At 31.1% G+C, this 18,787-nt stretch overlaps 1 protein-coding gene across 1 annotated transcript in view; it reads left to right on the forward strand.

Moving 5' to 3' along the window:
* The window catches only part of LOC134721080 (solute carrier family 41 member 1-like), a 32,261-nt gene that overhangs the window by 8,845 nt on the left and 4,629 nt on the right, over window positions 1-18,787 (forward strand). The window contains exons 3-10 of the mRNA XM_063583801.1: window positions 1,022-1,129; window positions 2,176-2,247; window positions 2,949-3,093; window positions 4,138-4,284; window positions 5,599-5,746; window positions 6,434-6,507; window positions 8,054-8,182; window positions 10,853-11,001. Of these exons, the coding sequence (XP_063439871.1) occupies window positions 1,022-1,129; window positions 2,176-2,247; window positions 2,949-3,093; window positions 4,138-4,284; window positions 5,599-5,746; window positions 6,434-6,507; window positions 8,054-8,182; window positions 10,853-11,001 (972 nt within the window). The remainder of the gene's footprint in view (window positions 1-1,021; window positions 1,130-2,175; window positions 2,248-2,948; window positions 3,094-4,137; window positions 4,285-5,598; window positions 5,747-6,433; window positions 6,508-8,053; window positions 8,183-10,852; window positions 11,002-18,787) is intronic.

Below are 18,787 nucleotides of genomic sequence, written 5' to 3' on the forward strand. Positions count from 1 at the left end.
GCATTTCCCTCTACCTAATAAATCCAGAATTTTGAAGTGAAAACTTAATGAATACAATATTAAGGGTTTAATGATAATGATGATGATAGGGAAAACTTTAAAATCGGTTTTTTTTAATGTTGGATGCAAAATACGAGATAGCAATGACACTCATTTTTGTTAACTGGACACTTGGACTGAATTACCATTATTTTGTCTACCCTATATAGCTACAGCATAATTGTTAGGCATGTCCCTGAGTCCTGCAATGCCAGCCAATTGGGAGCTATGTGCACATTTAAAACCTTTATATTGTAGTTGCCTTGTTTATAAAAAAGAAGATGTGGTATGATGTGAGACAGCTCTCTACAAGAGACCAAAATGACATAGTAGAAAGCAACTATAGGTCACTGTATGTCATAAACAATGAGCGACGCCTATACCGTAAAGTCAGCTATAAAAGACCTGGAAATGATAAATTTAACAATTTAAACAAAAAAACTGACGGCCTAGTTTATGTACAAAATAATGGACTACATGTAAACACAAATATGGAACACAACAACAAAGAACAACCACTAAATCACAGGCTCCTGACCTTGGACAGTCACTTACAGAATGTGGCTTGGTTACACTAGTGTAAATAATAAACAAAAACAATTGTAATATTACAAATGTCAACCACTTAATTACAAACTCCTGACTTGGGACAGGCACATATAGAATGTGGCTTGGTTAAACTATTTTGAAGGTACCAACTTTTCCAAAACCTGGGACAGTGTTCTTCCAAGGGGCTGTTAATCTGTCCCTAAGTCACTCTTTTCTAAAAAAAATAGTGCACAGAATGACTTTCTGTGGTGGCCTTGGCTGTTGTCTGCTCTATGGTCGGGTTGTTGTGTCTTTGACACATTCCCCATTTTCATTTTTATTTCTATTTGTTCAACAGCACAACAATGGTGAATTGAAAGGGAAGTGAATTATGAAATATATTACAGTAAAATCTGTGAGTTTTAATAAACAATGTCTTATTTTCTAATTTCAGCATTGGGATGTATATACAAAAGTTTCTGAGATATTTATTTTAGTTCCTTCTCTACTTGGTTTAAAAGGCAACTTGGAAATGACATTAGCATCCCGACTATCTACGCAGGTAATATAGCAGATTTAGTTATTTATGATTTTACAAGACTTAGTGTTCTACATAAAATCAAGCCTAGAAATCTTGCAAATGACATAATTAGTATCCAGACTATCTACGCAGGTAATATAGCAGGTTTAGTTATTTATGATTTTACAAGACTTATTGTTCTACATAAAATCAAGTCTAGAAATCTTGCTTCAATTTCTGACAAATTTGTCAACAAGAGTCATTTTCTTATATATCAAGTTGTTTGACTAAATGATATGATTTTTCAAAGATTTAAGTTGAATTCTGATTATTTTACCAGTGTGTACTTACAGAAAATGTTACTTTACTTGACTTATATATTTTTAAATATAGTTGTTAAGATCATTAAAAAAATTCTGAACACCAATGTTACCTTTAAGGAGGCTCGTGGGTATAAGATTAACTGTAATTTAGTTATTTTTTTATTTCGATATTACCGCTATTTCTGATATAAGTTCAAAGAAAAAAGGGACATTAACAAAAATGTATGCTTCTTTTGAAGGCAGATTGTGAGCCTAAATGAATGGTGACCCAATTATTTTATTTTATTTTTCTATTAGGATTAAGATAAAGTTCATTTATAGAAAAATATAGAGAAATCCTATATTAAATTAAAAAAAAATGATTTAGACCCGCAAGCCCTCTTAATAGAGATATTTCTTCATTTCCATCAAATTGTTTTAAAAAATGTCAAGTTTGCTCAGATAGTTTTATAGTTTATATCTAGGTATTTTAATCAGTAAAGTATCAGTATTCATTTCTAATTCACCGTTTCAAAATCTAATGCATCCTAGGTAAAATTTTCAAAAATGTACACCAAAACATCGTGATTGGTTAAAAATGTCATAAGCAATGGAAATTCAACCAATGGAGTGACATTATTTTTCATTTTGGGGTACGAACAATGAAATTACCCATGAAGCTTTAGATTCTGAAACAGCCAATTTAATATGCTATTTTAAAAATGAAAGTGCAATTGATTTTTCCCAAATTTTGATTTATCCTTTGTTTGACTGTTTTCTTCACAGGCACACATGGGTAATATGGACAAACCTGGAGAGAAATGGAAAATGATAGGTGGTAATATGGCTCTTGTACAGGTTATATATTTTGATATTATGAAGTCACAAATTTAAAGAGTATTCAATGACTACAGATAAGAACAGTGCAAAGCCAAATGCAAATGTGAAATGATGAAATTATAAATTATTAGAATAGTAATTGCAATTCAGGCAAAGTATATATAGAACTTATATTTTTATAATCAAAATAAAATAAAATTGTATAAGGCACAGGTTTTTCAATTCATCAATTTAAAGACTCCATGTAAAGTTTACATTGCACAACTTTGCTGACCATATGGTTATTTCAAACAGTGGGATATATAATAGACGGCTATCAATCAGTTAATCAGCTTATTTACTTGTTAATGTTGAATCAATAAGAAATAGGTCATGTGTTAAGAATATGAAATGTCCGCTCACCTGTACCAAAAAAAAGTACAATAAAAACCAGCACAAACAAAAAATAACTGATAAAACACTTAACTTAGCTAACTTAACTCTTAAATAACTGTATAATTATGTAACAAAAACATAAATAACAAATTATACAGTATATTAAAAAAGAATATTTGCATAGACTTCTTTCTCTTTTATTGGTAAATTATTATTATTGTTCAAACATTGTTGTTAATCTGTTATATTAAAAATAATTATACATAAAGCAGTTTTGTCCTATGTTTTGATGCTTTCTTTACAGTATACAAGATTGACAAAACTGAATTTTCTTTTTTCTTCAGGCACAGGCAATAGTTGTAGGATTTTTAGCATCACTGGTTGCAATGGTGATGGGATGGATACCAGATGGTGAATTTAATTTACACCATGCCCTGCTGCTATGTGCCAGTAGTATGCTTACAGCAGCTGTAGCTAGCTTTGTATTAGGTTGGTTGTTTTAATTAGTAGATATGAGGTACTTTTCATTGAGACAGTAATCCAACAATACATAGACTACTTATCTGCTGCTAGAGGAAATTAATGGGAGATAATGTGGATTCATTATTATTCGTTGGATACCAATTTTCATGGGTTTTGTTGTTACAGATGAACCACAAATTCAGATGTTCAACGAATAACATATTTTCAATAGGCTTGGTATATAGATATTGGCAAAACCACAAAATCAAATATCCACGATTATACAAGTTTTCAGCAATCCACGAAAATTGATTCCACGAAAAATAAATAGATCCACAATAAAACATTTTCAATGACAACTGGCAATAATCTGATGTTGAGTAGGTTGTGTGAAAGGACATTGAACAAGCATTGTTTAGGAAGGTCATATCTGCATTACTGCAGGCCTAACCTTTATGAACCGTTTAACTGTTAACATGTCAAATATATATTTAGATAAGGCAAAAAGGTAAAAGCTAACTGCACAAATTTAGATAACAGTTACATAAAAAAAAAAGTTTCTAACAAATGTTTGATTTTAATTTATTTAGATAAATGTCTATTAAAATATTTTCTTTAATTGAAGTTGAATTACAGTTATAGCACTTGAAATAAATTGGTACATTTGTATCAACAGTTTTCATGATTATTTCAAACTTTTAAGTAAGATAAATTATCTGTATCATATGGATGCATAAAGTTAAAGATGCTTTTAAAAACACATTTTTGAAACTTTTACAAACACATTATTGAATTACCTCCCTTACTTTGGTTAAATAGTGAATGCTTGTTCCTGTTTCATTTTGATAAATGTCTATGAATATGTTTGCTTTTAATGAGGTAGACTTCTGAGTTTAGCACTTTAAATTCACTGGTATATTTGTTTTAACAATTTCACGAATTTAATGGATTACTTCCCTTTATTCTGTTAATGTCTTAAAAAATTTGCTTACCTCATTAACACTATTGTAAGAACATTATATTTTATTTTATATAGAACTGAGGTATAATAATAGTACTTTTATTTTATAGGTGCTGTGATGGTTATTGTTGTTTTGCTTTCTAGGAGATTTCATATAAACCCAGACAATGTGGCTACACCTATTGCTGCTAGTCTTGGGGACTTAACTACGCTGTCGTTACTTTCAGGTGTTAGTTCTTTTTTATTTAATGCAATAGGTAAGATTAGTTTTATTTTACACATACCTATATTGGCTTAAAGATATGAAGATAGATCTTCAATTATTAATCCTGAAAACACGATCTATTGATGTTTAAGGGCATACGATACAGTTACAGGGGAGGTAATGACGTTGCTAACGTAAAATGTTATTTTCACGACGTCAAACTGTGACATATTGGGAAAAACTGATTTAATTTTAAAACCAATTCATGGACCCCTATTTTTCAAAACATCAATTTGTTTCATTTTGCAGGGAGATGATGTGACCCAAATTTTATAAACTGTAAATAGAGGATTTTTTTTAATTTTGATAAACATGCAGCAAAAAATGACGTATTTTCCTCAATTCATGAACATTTGATAAATATGAGTTATTTCTAAATAAAAAATGCATAATTTTTTAGGATACTTATAAAATACAGAAATTATCTATTATTTAACAAAAAACAATTTGTGTTTATCTTTTATAACAGAAAAAGTTATGTCTTTCTTTTGAAAAAGAAATTACGGCCACAAATCTGAATTTTGAGCAAATATACAAAATTTCGACCTCATTTTACTCAAAAAGTAGCACATGCAGGTATATTTTTTATTACATATTTGATTTAATCAGGTAAAAAATAGCCTACATGCAAATTTTCACGAACTTGTAAATACAGGATCAAATGTGTATCGTATGCCCTTAAACTGACTTGGTCTCAGAAATTTATTTTCTGGTTTTTGATTTGAGGAAGCTAAATCCTTTTTGTATAAGTTTATAGTCATCCGAGGTGCAACTATTGTCCTGAGGCATAGCCAGGGGCATTAGTCATATCCAAGGGTAAAATAATTTTATCATTCCACAAATATTCAGTCAGTAATTGTTTTATTATACAGAAAGAGACGGCTGACAATAAATTTCATAACTAAACTACCTAGCATAAAAGTTATAAAAAGCTGCAACCCAACTATACTGTTTAACTTCACATATATTCTGAATTATAAGGTTAATTTCTGAACTGACATCTCGCCGCAATATAGCCTTTTTGTGCTGATGTGGCATAAAGCAAACAACAATTTGAACTGACATCAACCCTAGATACAAGAGGTAAAATGCTATGTTGATACCCTGTGGTATTCTCAACATCTGCAAATCCTACAGTTGAAAATATCGTGAAAAGTAATTACACTCACAGTCAAAAAGTTTCATTAAGGACAAAAAGTTTGAAACTATTGACCTGCAAAATAGTAATTTGTGTGTACTTATTTTATATAGAAAATGATAATTGAGGTATAATAAATTCAAATATTTAATTTATTCTTTTTTTCAGGTAAACAACATTGGTTGGCACCATCAATAATAGTTTTATTTCTAGCTTTAGCACCAATATGGATATATATATCATTAAAAAATAAATATTCTAATGAAGCAATACGAGAAGGGTGGACTCCAGTTTTGAGCGCAATGGTGATAAGTAGGTAAGGTTAATATTTAGGACACTTAACTATTTAGCATATGGATCCATAGTTTGTATTTATTTTATCAGAAAGTATGTTCCCTATTGGAATTTAGAAAACAAGGATTTATTTAATCAGTCGTTGTTATTTTGCTTTGAAGTCATCTAGCTAAAACTACACTGAAATTGAAGAAGTTATGAGTAAACAGAAGATTTATGCTGAAGTTGTCATTTTTTTCTGTTAAATGCTTGTTTAAAATTAGCAATACGTTATATTCAAAAATACACTAGTTAAGAGATATATACTTTTTATGGTGTTAAAAAAATTTGATAACTTGAAATCAAACGGATAATAGAAATTTGAGGCAAAGATTTTGAAATTACAATAATTTTTCCAAACTTTTGTAAAATTATTTACGAGGAAATAATTATGCATATGAAAAAGGCATCAGTATGTTTTCCAATGAATAAATATGACATATTCTTTAATAACTGTTACATTTGAAAACAAAGCTATCGACAACATAAATTGTAGGAAAATAGCACATTGTTTTTAAAGCATTGAATTTCTCGTTGCATTGAAAACCTGTTGGTGACCTTCTATTGTTGTCTGCTCTATGGTCGGGTTGTTGTTTCTTTGGCACATTCCCCATTTCCATTCTCTATTTTATTAACAATATATATTTAACAATTTTTTTTTTTCTTTCAGTGTAGGTGGTTTGATATTAGATTTTACTGTAGGGAATTATCATGGTATTGCAGTTTTTCAGCCTGTGATAAATGGTAAGTCTTTATGTGTTGGATGGTAATAATATTACAATGAATATGATGTTCAAGCCATTAAAAAAATAATGTGAGTTGATTTGGTGTCCCTGGTATTGAATTTGATATAGCCAGTTTAATTTTTTGTTCCATTGTAGTAGATGAGATACAACACATAAATATTATTTATATAATTATGCCCCACCTACGATAGAAGAGGGGCATTATGTTTTCTGGTCTGTGCGTCTGTTCGTCCGTTTGTTCGTCCGTCTGTCCCGCTACAGTTTAAAGTTTTTGGTCAAGTTAGTTTTTGATGAAGTCCAATCAACTTGAAACTGAGTACACATGTTCCCTATGGTATGGTTTTTTTTTAAATTTGAATGCCAAATTAGAATTTTTACCCAATTTCACGGTCCATTGAACATGGAGAATGATAGTGCGATTGGGGCATCCGTGTACTTAAGACACATTCTTGTTTAACCTGTTGTAATGTCACTTAGTTGAGTTCCTATGTAGCTCTAAGGGAAGCAATATTTTGTTATGCGGTAAATAATAAGCTTTCTTGTGTTTGAGGTATGTACTTAAAATTAAGTGTGTAAGTAGAATTTCTGTCTGTTATTTGTTAAATATTATTTGTATCAATGGTGTTCTTGTATAGAAGGGAGGAAAATTAACTGACTTTAGAAGTATTTAGAATTTGTGATAAGTGCAATCCTTATATAAAAATTGCATTGATTTTATTTGTGCATGATTTGTATCTGTACTTGTGTGTTTATTACGAAGGACCAACAATTGAGATTGAATGGAAAAGGCACACTGTTTATTGTATCTAGTTTACACAAATCTCATACTGTATTTCATGCATTCAAAATTTATGACGACACACTCTACCTCGGATGATTCGAACCTCGGATGAGTCGAATACTTTGGTCCGGTCGATTCGACTTCGACACAACGAGTTTTGACTGTATTTCAACCTGTAAAAGTTGTAAAGAATTGAAAATATATTAAAAAATGTGTAACTTTTGTTTGTTCTATTAACTTCCAGTATAGTCCTAGATGTTTTCTCGATGTCTATCGGCTGTCAGAAAGATTTTGTACCTCATGTCTTTTCTTTGTTATATAAAGTTGAATCTCATTAAATCTCTTTTTTAATTACCAAAATATCCTTTCATTTTCATGTCAGCAATATCACTCAATGTTCATGTTCATTGATCATTTCTGGTAATGAAACCTGAAAAAAAGTAATTGAATGACACTGTATGATTTTGATGCCCCATTTATGGGCATTATGTTTTATGGCCCTTGTGTCCTTCCGTCTGTTTGTATGTCCGTTGGTTTGTCCCACTTCAGGTTAAAGTTTTTTGCCGAGGTAGTTTTTGATGAAGTTGAAGTCCAATCAATTTGAAACATGTTCCCTATGATATGATCTTTCTAATTTTAATGCCAAATTAGAGATTTTATCCCATTTTCTTGGTCCATTGAACATAGAAAATGATAGTGCAGATGGGGCATCCATGTACTTTGGACACATTCTTGTTATATAATGGTATTTATTAAATTTCAGGGGTGGGAGGAAATTTAGTCGCTGTTCAAGCTAGTCGTATTACTACACTTTTACATTTACAAAAGAGAAAAGGAATAGTGGAGGATGTGAAAGGTTGTCCAAATGTATTTGGAACATTTTGTAAATCAAGTAAGTTTTACAAATCTTATCACTATTTAACTCAAAATGACAGTCCAAATATATTTGGAACATTTTGTAAATCATGTACGTTTTACAAATCTTATCATTATTTAAGGATGTTCACCTCTGAGGATCCAAACATTTCTAGAATTAAACTTTTTTTCTTAACCTGATATTGGGGTTTATAAGACTGTAACAAAACAATTGGCAATGAAAAAATCATATGGTGGTGCACTTCTTTTTTTGCTACGGCCCTTTGAAAATGCCCAATTTTGATAAATTTCCCATTTTTCATCGATTTTTACCTATTTTTGGGCTATTATCTGGAAAAAAATCACAGTTCCACAATTAAACTTTTTTTCGTACTTTCTATAAAGATGAAGTGGACCAATCTGAATAAATTTAACCCAAAAAAACTATAGGTAGGTGTAAATATAAGAAAGTTTTATCATACTTTGACGCTTTTTGGGGTAAAATTTACCATGCTGTCATTTTTCTATTTTTGTGATTTTTCTCAGTTTAAAGAACAAAATGCATATTATTTCAACTTTTTTGATATAAATAATTGATAGAAAACATATCTAAGAAGTTTAAAAAGACCAAAATGAAATGGGATGTACATGATTCTTGTAAAATCATTTTTTGTATCCCTCACCCATTTTCTCAAAATTATGGCTAAAAATACTGACTTGAATAGGCGTAAAATTTTGAAAACTGCATTACTCAAAAACCGTTCATTGTAAATACACAATTTTTTCACAGAGATATATATTGATTATAATATTTTTGGAATTCATTGATATTTTCCACCTGCATCACATGTTTTGGAATTAATTCAAGAACGAGATTTCAACGAGACTGAACGAGACTGAACGAGACTGAAATGTCAGAAGAATACATCCTTAACTCAAAATAACAAAATGTTCTGCAATAAATTGAATAATACAAGCAGTTTGATTTGAGACAGACAAGTAAAAACAGCCATTTGAAATCAGCATAATTGTTAGTTAATTTGATTGGATAAATGTTTGGAAAGTAACAGATTCAAAAACTGTTCTTCGACACAACTGTCTAATGAAATAAGTTAAGAAAAATTGTTCTATTTTAATCACATTGCTGTTCTCCATCTGGCAGTAATTATTGAAATAGTTTTGAATAAGATCGGACTTGTTATTGTGAAGTCAGTGACGGGAACCTGACAATACTACAGTGATTTGACTGTTAGTGTTGCTCTCCACCAATTGCAACTCATTCAAAATTTTGACCAAATTGCAATTTGTTTTATAAAATCAAATTGTTCAACTGGTCAGAAATTTGAACCAATTGCTGTAGAAAACCACAGCCAAGTCATGAAGGTGCAATGAGATAAAATAAAACATACTTACAATCCTATAAGACTTTAACTCCACTTTAATGATGTTGTGACAAAATTAGTTTATCAGTTTGTATAGGTTTATTATAATAATTTCTATGCTGAAGGGGAAATGTTTATTTTGAATTGCTATAAAATTGTCCAATATTCAAATTTATTCAAGTTTATAAATCAACATATTATTTGATATAACAAAAACTCTTTATGTATTTTTCATTGAAACGTTCAGCACATTGACACAATGACATTGCGCAATAATTTAATGATTTAAAACATGTTTTTGAGCATTTTTATAGCGATGCACATACATGTACTTAGCCATTTCTACAAAAGAACCATACCTGTCAACCTCTGAAAATGAAAAGTCAGGTCATGACCTGCATTGAGAAAAAAAATCTCAGGTCATAACGCGTACGACATTTTGCGGGCTCAATTGAAGAACAAAAATATATTTACATATAATTTATATAGTCAATATGTATATAAAAACAGTTAGAACATGTATACAAGTTTATTTCAGACTATTGTTATATTCCATAGTAGCAGACTTGGCATTCTTTAAAAGAACTGCACTTGGTTTCAGTTAATAGCAATGCAAATGTGTATTCATTTTACAAGAAAGAAGAGCACACAGTGTATCCTTATTAAGTTCAGCCCTAATCTCTGTAGCTATTTTCTTTACTAAAGAAAATGCCCTCTCACTGTCTGCATTGCTGTTTGGCAAAACCAGTAATGTTTTAGCAAGTTTTGACAAAACAAAAAATCTTGGCTTGTTAAGAAAAATGTCATGCAACTTGGACATTTCTCCCCAAAATGTACCAATGTCAGTTTCAGGGGAAGTGCAAAGTGGAAGTTCATCTAATGGGGTCAACTGATAGTCACTGAACTCATCTTGTAGCTTGTTGAAAATATCGTTACGTAGCTCAGGTAAACAAGTCCTACATTTTGACTTTAGGTTACATTGAAAAAGACCGATAAAACCGAAGGTCGTATTACTTCTAAATACCTGAAACAATTCCGGTCAGAAATCCGGGTGAAATGGGTAATGTTAGAAATTCCCGGGACCCGCCGGGTAAAGAAAAACTTCCGGGTGAGAGGTGAAAATAACGGGTGTCACCCGTAAAAAACGGGTGAGTTGACAGGTATGAAGAACCTCAAACACATCTCCTAAACCACTTATTACATTTCATTTTTTTTTACAAAGAATGTTGATTTATTTTTTGAGAGGTCTATATTATTTTTGGGGATTCTTATTAAAAAACATAGACATATCATATATAATTAAAAAAAATGCTCGTCTTTTGTAGATGTAACAGCAAAAGCTACAAGAGTGTTATTAGCATTAGTCATACCAGGGCATTTAATATTTATGTATACTATAGCTTACATGAAAGCAGGTCACACATCAATTACCTGGACATTTGCATCCTTTTATCTCACAGCAGCTTTTCTACAGGTAAAATATAATTACTCTCACAAATCTTTTTTAAATAGATTAGTTTTTGGGGTTAGTTTTTACAAAATTGCTTACTAGTATTTCATTGTTGTTGGTGCTACTTAAATTATTTGGGCTTACAGATTATTTAATTTTATGTGAAATACATAACCTGATTAATAATTCATATCTCCAATGTGGTGACTAATTTTTAAAATAATAGAAATTAAAAAAAAAACCAGCAAAATTTTATAAAATAATATTGAAATCTTTTTAAATTAGGAAAAATATTGTCAGTCTTTAAAACAATATTATTAATATTTTCTCTCAGATGACATCGTATTTTATCACATCACTGTATCATTTAAGTTGTACATGAATGTGTGTTAAATCATTACATAGATTCATCCAGGTTAAGCATCAAAGTGATTGTGAGATGAATTATTGAATAAAATTGTCCAGGTTTAGCATCAAAGTGATTGTCAATGTGTGTTAAATCATTGCATAGATTTGTCCAGGTTTAGCTTCAGAGTGATTGTGAGATGAATCATAAAGAAGATTTATCAAAATTAAGCAAAGGAATGATTGTGTGTTAAATCATTGCATAGATTTGTCCAGGTTAGCATCAGAGTGATTGTGAGATGAGTTATTGAATAGAATTGTCCAGGTTTAGCATCAGAGTGATTGTGTGTTAAATCATTACATAGATTTGTCGGGGTTAGCATCAGAGTGATTGTGAGATGAATTATTGAATAGATTTGTCCAGGTTAGCATCAGAGTGATTGTGAGATGAATTATTGAATAGAATTGTCCAGGTTTAGCATCAGAGTGATTGTGTGTTAAATCATTACATAGATTTGTCCAGGTTAGCATCAGAGTGATTGTGAGATGAATTATTGAATAGAATTTTCCAGGTTTAGCATCAGAGTGATTGTGTGTTAAATCATTGCATAGATTTGTCCAGGTTTAGCTTCAGAGTGATTGGGAGATGAATCGTAAAGAAGGTTTTATCAAAATTAGGCAAAGGAATGATTGTGTGTTAGATCATTACATAGAATTGTCCTGGTTTAGCTTCATAGTGATTGTGTGATGAATCATTACAAAGAGTTGTCCAGGTTTAGCATTAGAGTGATTGTGATATGAATCACTGAATAGAATTGTCCAGGTTTAGCATCAGAGTGATTGTGAGATTATTCCTTACATAGATTTGTCCAGGTTTTCAGAGTGAGTGTGAGATGAATCATTGAATAGAATTGTCCTGGTTTAGCATCAGAGTGATTATGAGATTAATCATTACATATATTTGTCCAGGTCTTCAGAGTGATTGTGAGATGAATCATTGAATAGAATTGTCCTGGTTTAGCATCAGAGTGATTGTGAGAATAATCATTTTATAGATTTGTCCAGGTTTAACTTCAGAGTGATTGTGTGTTAAATCATTGCATAGATTTTTCCAGGTTTAGCTTCAGAGTGATTGGGAGATGAATTATTGAATAGAATTGTCCAGGTTTAACATCAGAGTGATTGTGTGTTAAATCATTGCATAGATTTGTCCAGGTTTAGCTTCAGAGTGATTGGGAGATGAATTGTAAAGTCGATTTATCAAAATTAAGCAAAGGAATGATTGTGTGTTAAATCATTACATAGAAATGTCCTGGTTTAGCTTCATAGTGATTGTGTGATGAATCATTACAAAGATTTGTCTAGGTTTAGCATCAGAGTGATTGTGAGATGAATCACTGAATAGAATTGTCCAGGTTTAGCATCAGAGTGATAGTGAGATTATTCATTACATAGATTTGTCCAGGTCTTCAGAGTGAGTGTGAGATAAATCATTGAATAGAATTGTCCTGGTTTAGCATCAGAGTGATTGTGAGATTAATCATAACATATATTTGTCCAGGTCTTCAGAGTGATTGTGAGATGAATCATTGAATAGAATTGTCCTGGTTTAGCATCAGAGTGATTGTGAGAATAATCATTATATAGATTTTTCCAGGTTTAACTTCAGAGTGATTGTGTGTTAAATCATTGCATAGATTTTTCCAGGTTTAGCATCAGTGTGATTGTGAGATGTATCATTCCATAGAATTGTCAATCATTACAAAGATTTGTCCAGATTTAGCTTCAGGGTGATTGTGAGATGAGTCATTGAATAGAATTGTCCCAGTTTAGCATCAGAGTGATTGTGAGATTAATCATAACATAGATTTCTCCAGGTCTTCAGAGTGAGTTTGAGATGAATCATTAAATAGAATTATCCTGGTTTTGCATCAGAATGATTGTGAGATTAATCATTACATATATTTGTTCAGGTTTAGCTTCAGAGTGACTGTGTGTTCATTCATTACATAGATTTGTCCAGGTTTAGCATCAACATGATTGTGAAATGAATCATTGAATAGAATTGTCCTGGTTTAGCATCAGAGTGATTGTGTATTAAATTGTTACATAGATTTGTCCAGGTTTAGCTTCAGAGTGACTGTGTGATGAATCATTGAATAGAATTGTCTAGGTTTAGCATCAGAGTGATTGTGTATTAAATTGTTACATAGATTTGTCCAGGTTTAGCTTCAGAGTGATTGTGTGATGAATCATTGAATAGAATTGTCCAGATTTAGCATCAGAGTGATTGTGTATTAAATTGTTACATAAATTTGTCCAGGTTTAGCTTCAGAGTTATTGGGAGATGAATCATTGATTAGAATTGTCCTGGTTTAGCATCAGCCTGATTGTGAGATTATTCATTACATTGATTTGTCCAGGTTTAGCATCAGAGTGATTGTGAAATTAATCATTGAATAGAATTGTCTTGGTTTATTATTAGAGTGATTGTATGTTAAATCATTACCTTGATTTGTCCAGGTTTAGCTTCAGAGTGATTGTGAGCTGAATCATAAAGTAGATTTGTCCTGGTTTAGTGTCAGAGTGATTGTGTGATGAATCATTGAATAGATTTGTCCAGGTTTATCGTCAGAGTGATTGTGTGATGAATCATTGAATAGGTTTGTCCAGGTTTAGCTTCAGAGTGATTGTGTGATGAATTATAAAAAGGATGAACATTATTTTTATATGGCCTAACTAATTAGATATTTCACATGTATGTACACATTTTAGGTTTTGATCTTACTGTTTATGGCAAACTGGATTGTACACTTGTTTTGGAATTGGGGACAGGATCCAGACAATTTTGCCATCCCATACTTAACTGCTATTGGAGATTTACTTGGCACAGCTTTCCTAGCTGTTGCCTTTCATATGCTATATTTATCTGGTAAAAACGTGGGGCTTCTTTTGGATATGGTGATCCTTACAGCTTCTCCTAATGAACTCTTTGGATTGGATGATCCATCCTATAATTTGGGATACTGGAATTACTAGATCAAAGGCTTTCACTGTGAAGTTATTCTGTTTTGTAAATGTTTTAAGAATACCTTGGTATAGTACCGAAATATTCTAAAATTAAAATTAGATTTCACTAAAGTATTGCACATGATACAATTTAAAATGTTGTAGTGTAGCTTTTCATGAAACTGTTTCTTTATTAAACCTTTCTTTCAAATTATGGCAACAACTTGAATATGTTAACTATAGCATTTTGAAATGTTAATTACATGCAGTTAAAGCAAACATGTTAAAAATACTTGTTTTCTAGAAAACGATAATGCCTGATTAAAACTTAGTTATTGAATGCCTTTGATCATGTACCTTTGAACTCTTTTCCCACTTTACAATTTCTTTTATATACTGAATACTGATTTAATAATGACTCATTGTATTTTTTGAAAGTTATTTAATTTATAAGCCAGTTGTACACAGGACAATAAGATACATGTATATACTTTGGATTTTTTCTGCAAGGCCACTCATGTCATATGATTTTATGCCTACTACAACATTCCATTTTATTTTTTCATCAATCTCAATCAGTACAGTAAAGGTTTTTAAAAGATTAAAGGGGCTAGATTATAATGTTTGACAATAGACCAATAAGGAATACCATGACATAAACCCATGATAAAGTATGGAACGCCACGACTGCCTTATGTTAATAATCAGCATTATACGCAGTGTTCACAGCATTATATGAAGTGATCACAGCATTATATGTAGTGCTCACAACATTATATGAAGTGATCACATCATTATATGCAGTGCTCACAGCATTATATGCAGTGTTCACAACATTATATGAAGTGCTCACAACATTATATTAAGTGCTCACAACATTATATTAAGTGCTCACAACATTATATTAAGTGCTCACAACATTATATTAAGTGTTCACAACATCATACGTTTTTTGTTGTATGATGAGATTGATGTATGATGAGATTTATGAATGATGAGATCATTCGGTAAACTTCGTTTTTTAGCGGAAATTACCGAATCCATAATTGGTAAATTACGGTAATGCCCAGCAAACAAATTTAAAAAGTTATTAAAATCATGTTATCATAAGGTAGCATACAATATTTAAAACGGATTGAAATAAGTAAATTAAGAAGTATGATCAATTTAACCCAAGTTTATTCCACACCAGGGCATTTTAAACTTATTTTGAGGATTAGTTTCACCATATTCACAACTTAAGGTAGATCACAAGTATATATATTTTGAGACAGATTTTTTTTATAAATTGCCCAAATGAAGATTTTACTATGCTCTTTTCAAAACTTTAATAAAAAGTATGGGTCACCGTGCTATTTTTCAAGTTATGCGTCGTTGAAATTTGCCAAAATTTGGTTAGTTTGTTCATGAAAAAACACATTAGTGTGCATAAAAAAAAATCTGTGAGATAGAATTTTGAAATAAATTGTGAGAAGAAAGGTTTCATAACATATTTTAAGAAAATAAAAAGAAAACATGGTGTCACCGAACTTGTTTTCTTGCTACAAGTAAAAATAAAAAAATTCCCTATTAGCCCAGTATAAATTTTGTACTGAAAGAGTTTTCTCCCCTTAAATGGCTCATTTGAAAAAAATGATTTTAAAACCAAAAAAATTGATATTTGTTGAAATATTTTGTATTATACAGTTAATCAACAAGTTTTCTTTGAATAATAAAAACATTTTATCCATTGAATTGCAAATTTGTCTCCAAATTGGCAGATTTAGGCAAATAACTAGACAGATTTTGTACTGTGATTGTACAATCCAAGATGGCGGTATACCATCAATCTACCTTAATATGTATATATATTTACTAGAACACATCCGTGATATCGCGGGTCTGTGACTGAATTAAAGAATATAACTATGCGTAAGCCTTATTTTAGTATTGGTATTGTCATCTGATAAAGTCATGCCGATTACAAGATGAAGTTTTCTCTGCTTTTAACATCTTTCTGTTTGAACCCGTCGACCTGGAACTTGTCAATTTAATATTGGTATTATTGATTTTGTTTGGAAAACAAAAGTCTCTGGAAAGGAGTATTTTTTAATTAACAGTTTTGTCCTTTATGAGTTATGAATAAAATTGAATCTTTGATTCGCCGTTTTACGTCTAACAAATTGAAAACTGTACATGCTGTACCTATACGCCTTATTTTAAGTCCAGATTTTTATTATTCGTATTGTCATCTTAGAAAGTCCTACTGATTAAAGTACTACAATCGGGAACAATGTGACAATGATTGAATTAAGTAGTTTCAACCCTGTGATTACGACCCGTGTATATAGCAAAATCTTAAATACAGCGTTTCGTGGTACTCCTGTCAGATGCGGAACGTACAGATAATGTAATAGTTAACAGGTGAATATATTATTGGTATCGATTCGACCCGGAACTTCTTAATTATTGGCAATATTAATTATGTGGAAAACAAAAGGGTCTGGAGTGATGTTATTTTTAATCAACAGCATGGTACTATATTAGTTATATATACTCTCAGATCAGTACTTAATAGTTATAGTGTCTTTTTATTGTTGGGATATACAAGTACCCGCCCACATGCACGTTCACTCTATTTTCTTGTTAGATCATATGTATTTATATTTGTACCCATCTAATGAGTTAATATAAAAAAGAAGATGTGGTATGATTGCCAATGAAACAACTATCCACAAAATACCAAAATGACACAAACATTAACAACTATAGGTCACTGTACGGCCTTCAACAATGAGCAAAGCCCATACCGCATAGTCAGCTATAAAAGGCCCCGATACGACCATGTAAAACAATTCAAACGAGAAAACTAACAAGCCTTTTACAACTGATTTTCATAGTTCGTTCTTATGTTGTTCTGTTACGCCACTGTCCCAGGTTAGACGGAGGATACCAACATCCCGCTAACATGTTAAAACCCGCCACATTTTGCATATATGTGGCCGTCCCAAGTCAGGAGGAGCCTTTATTTCAGTGGTTGTCATTTCGGGGCCTTCTATAGCTGACTATCCGGTATTGGCTTTCCTCATTGTTAAAATCGTACTGTGGCCGTTTAGTTGTTTAAAATTTCTGTGCTGTCATTTTGTCTCTTGTGGAAAGTTGTTTCATTGGCAAGCTTACCACTTTTATATATATACATACATATGTACCGTGCAAACTGACGAACAAACGTAGTAAATGTTTTATTCATCCCCACAAACTCAATTTTCATAAGAGATGATAACTTTAAATGAAAATGTTAAACAGGGTCTTGAAAGGGTAAATTTTTCTATGAAAGTTTAAATTTCTATATAAGACTGCTGATCATATTTAGAAGACAATCTTAGTACTTGCCGTGCTAAAAAGCTTGTAAAAAAATGGAATAATTGATGAAAAGTTATGTTTAACACCTACAGTGAAATGCTTTAAACTGCATTTTCCATTTCTGTTAGATACTTATTCATGTAAAAATGCCAAATTCTGAAAATCGATGCCAAAAATGACTCTATCATGACATATATAAGCTAGCGTAATATGGCACCTATGTGTTATAGAAAGCTGACTGTTTTATTTAAAAGGTAATTAAGCTTTTTAAAACTGAGTACGGACTATAAAGTGGCACCTTGCTAAATTTCTTCAGTAGGAAATGAACTCGAGAATATATCATACAAATTTTCCTACGATATTTCATTAAATAAACTTTTTATTATTTAACTTACATTTTGCCATTCGTATTTCTTACGACGAACAGAACTACTTCAATCATTCACCTCTCAGTTTCATCTTTTCCTTACTTATTTCAATCCGTTTTAAATATTGTATGCTACCTTATGATAACATGATTTTAATAACTTTTTAAATTTGTTTGCTGGGCATTACCGTAATTTACCAATTATGGATTCGGTAATTTCCGCTAAAAAACGAAGTTTACCGAATGATCTCATCATTCATAAATCTCATCATACATCAATCTCATCATACAACAAAAAACGTATAATGTTGTGAACACTTAATATAATGTTGTGAGCACTTAATATAATGTTGTGAGCACTTAATATAATGTTGTGAGCATTTAATATAATGTTGTGAGCACTTCATATAATGTTGTGAACACTGCATATAATGCTGTGAGCACTGCATATAATGCTGTGATCACTTCATATAAAGTTGTGAGCACTACATATAATGCTGTGATCACTTCATATAATGCTGTGAACACTGCGTATAATGCTGATTATTAACATAAGGCAGTCGTGGCGTTCCATAATAAAGGCCATGTTTACATTCATTAGATATAGGAATCCTGCATTGCAGGATAACAACAGATTTATTTTCTGACCCATGATTGGAAATATTATCTTAGTCACAAACTTGTTGAAAACCATCTTAATTTTTGTAAGAACAAAATCTAGAATAGCATGAATAAGAAATAATATGT

The sequence above is a fragment of the Mytilus trossulus genome, chromosome 1 (genome assembly GCF_036588685.1).
Source record: "Mytilus trossulus isolate FHL-02 chromosome 1, PNRI_Mtr1.1.1.hap1, whole genome shotgun sequence".
In the NCBI taxonomy this organism is placed as follows: Eukaryota; Metazoa; Mollusca; class Bivalvia; order Mytilida; family Mytilidae; genus Mytilus; species Mytilus trossulus.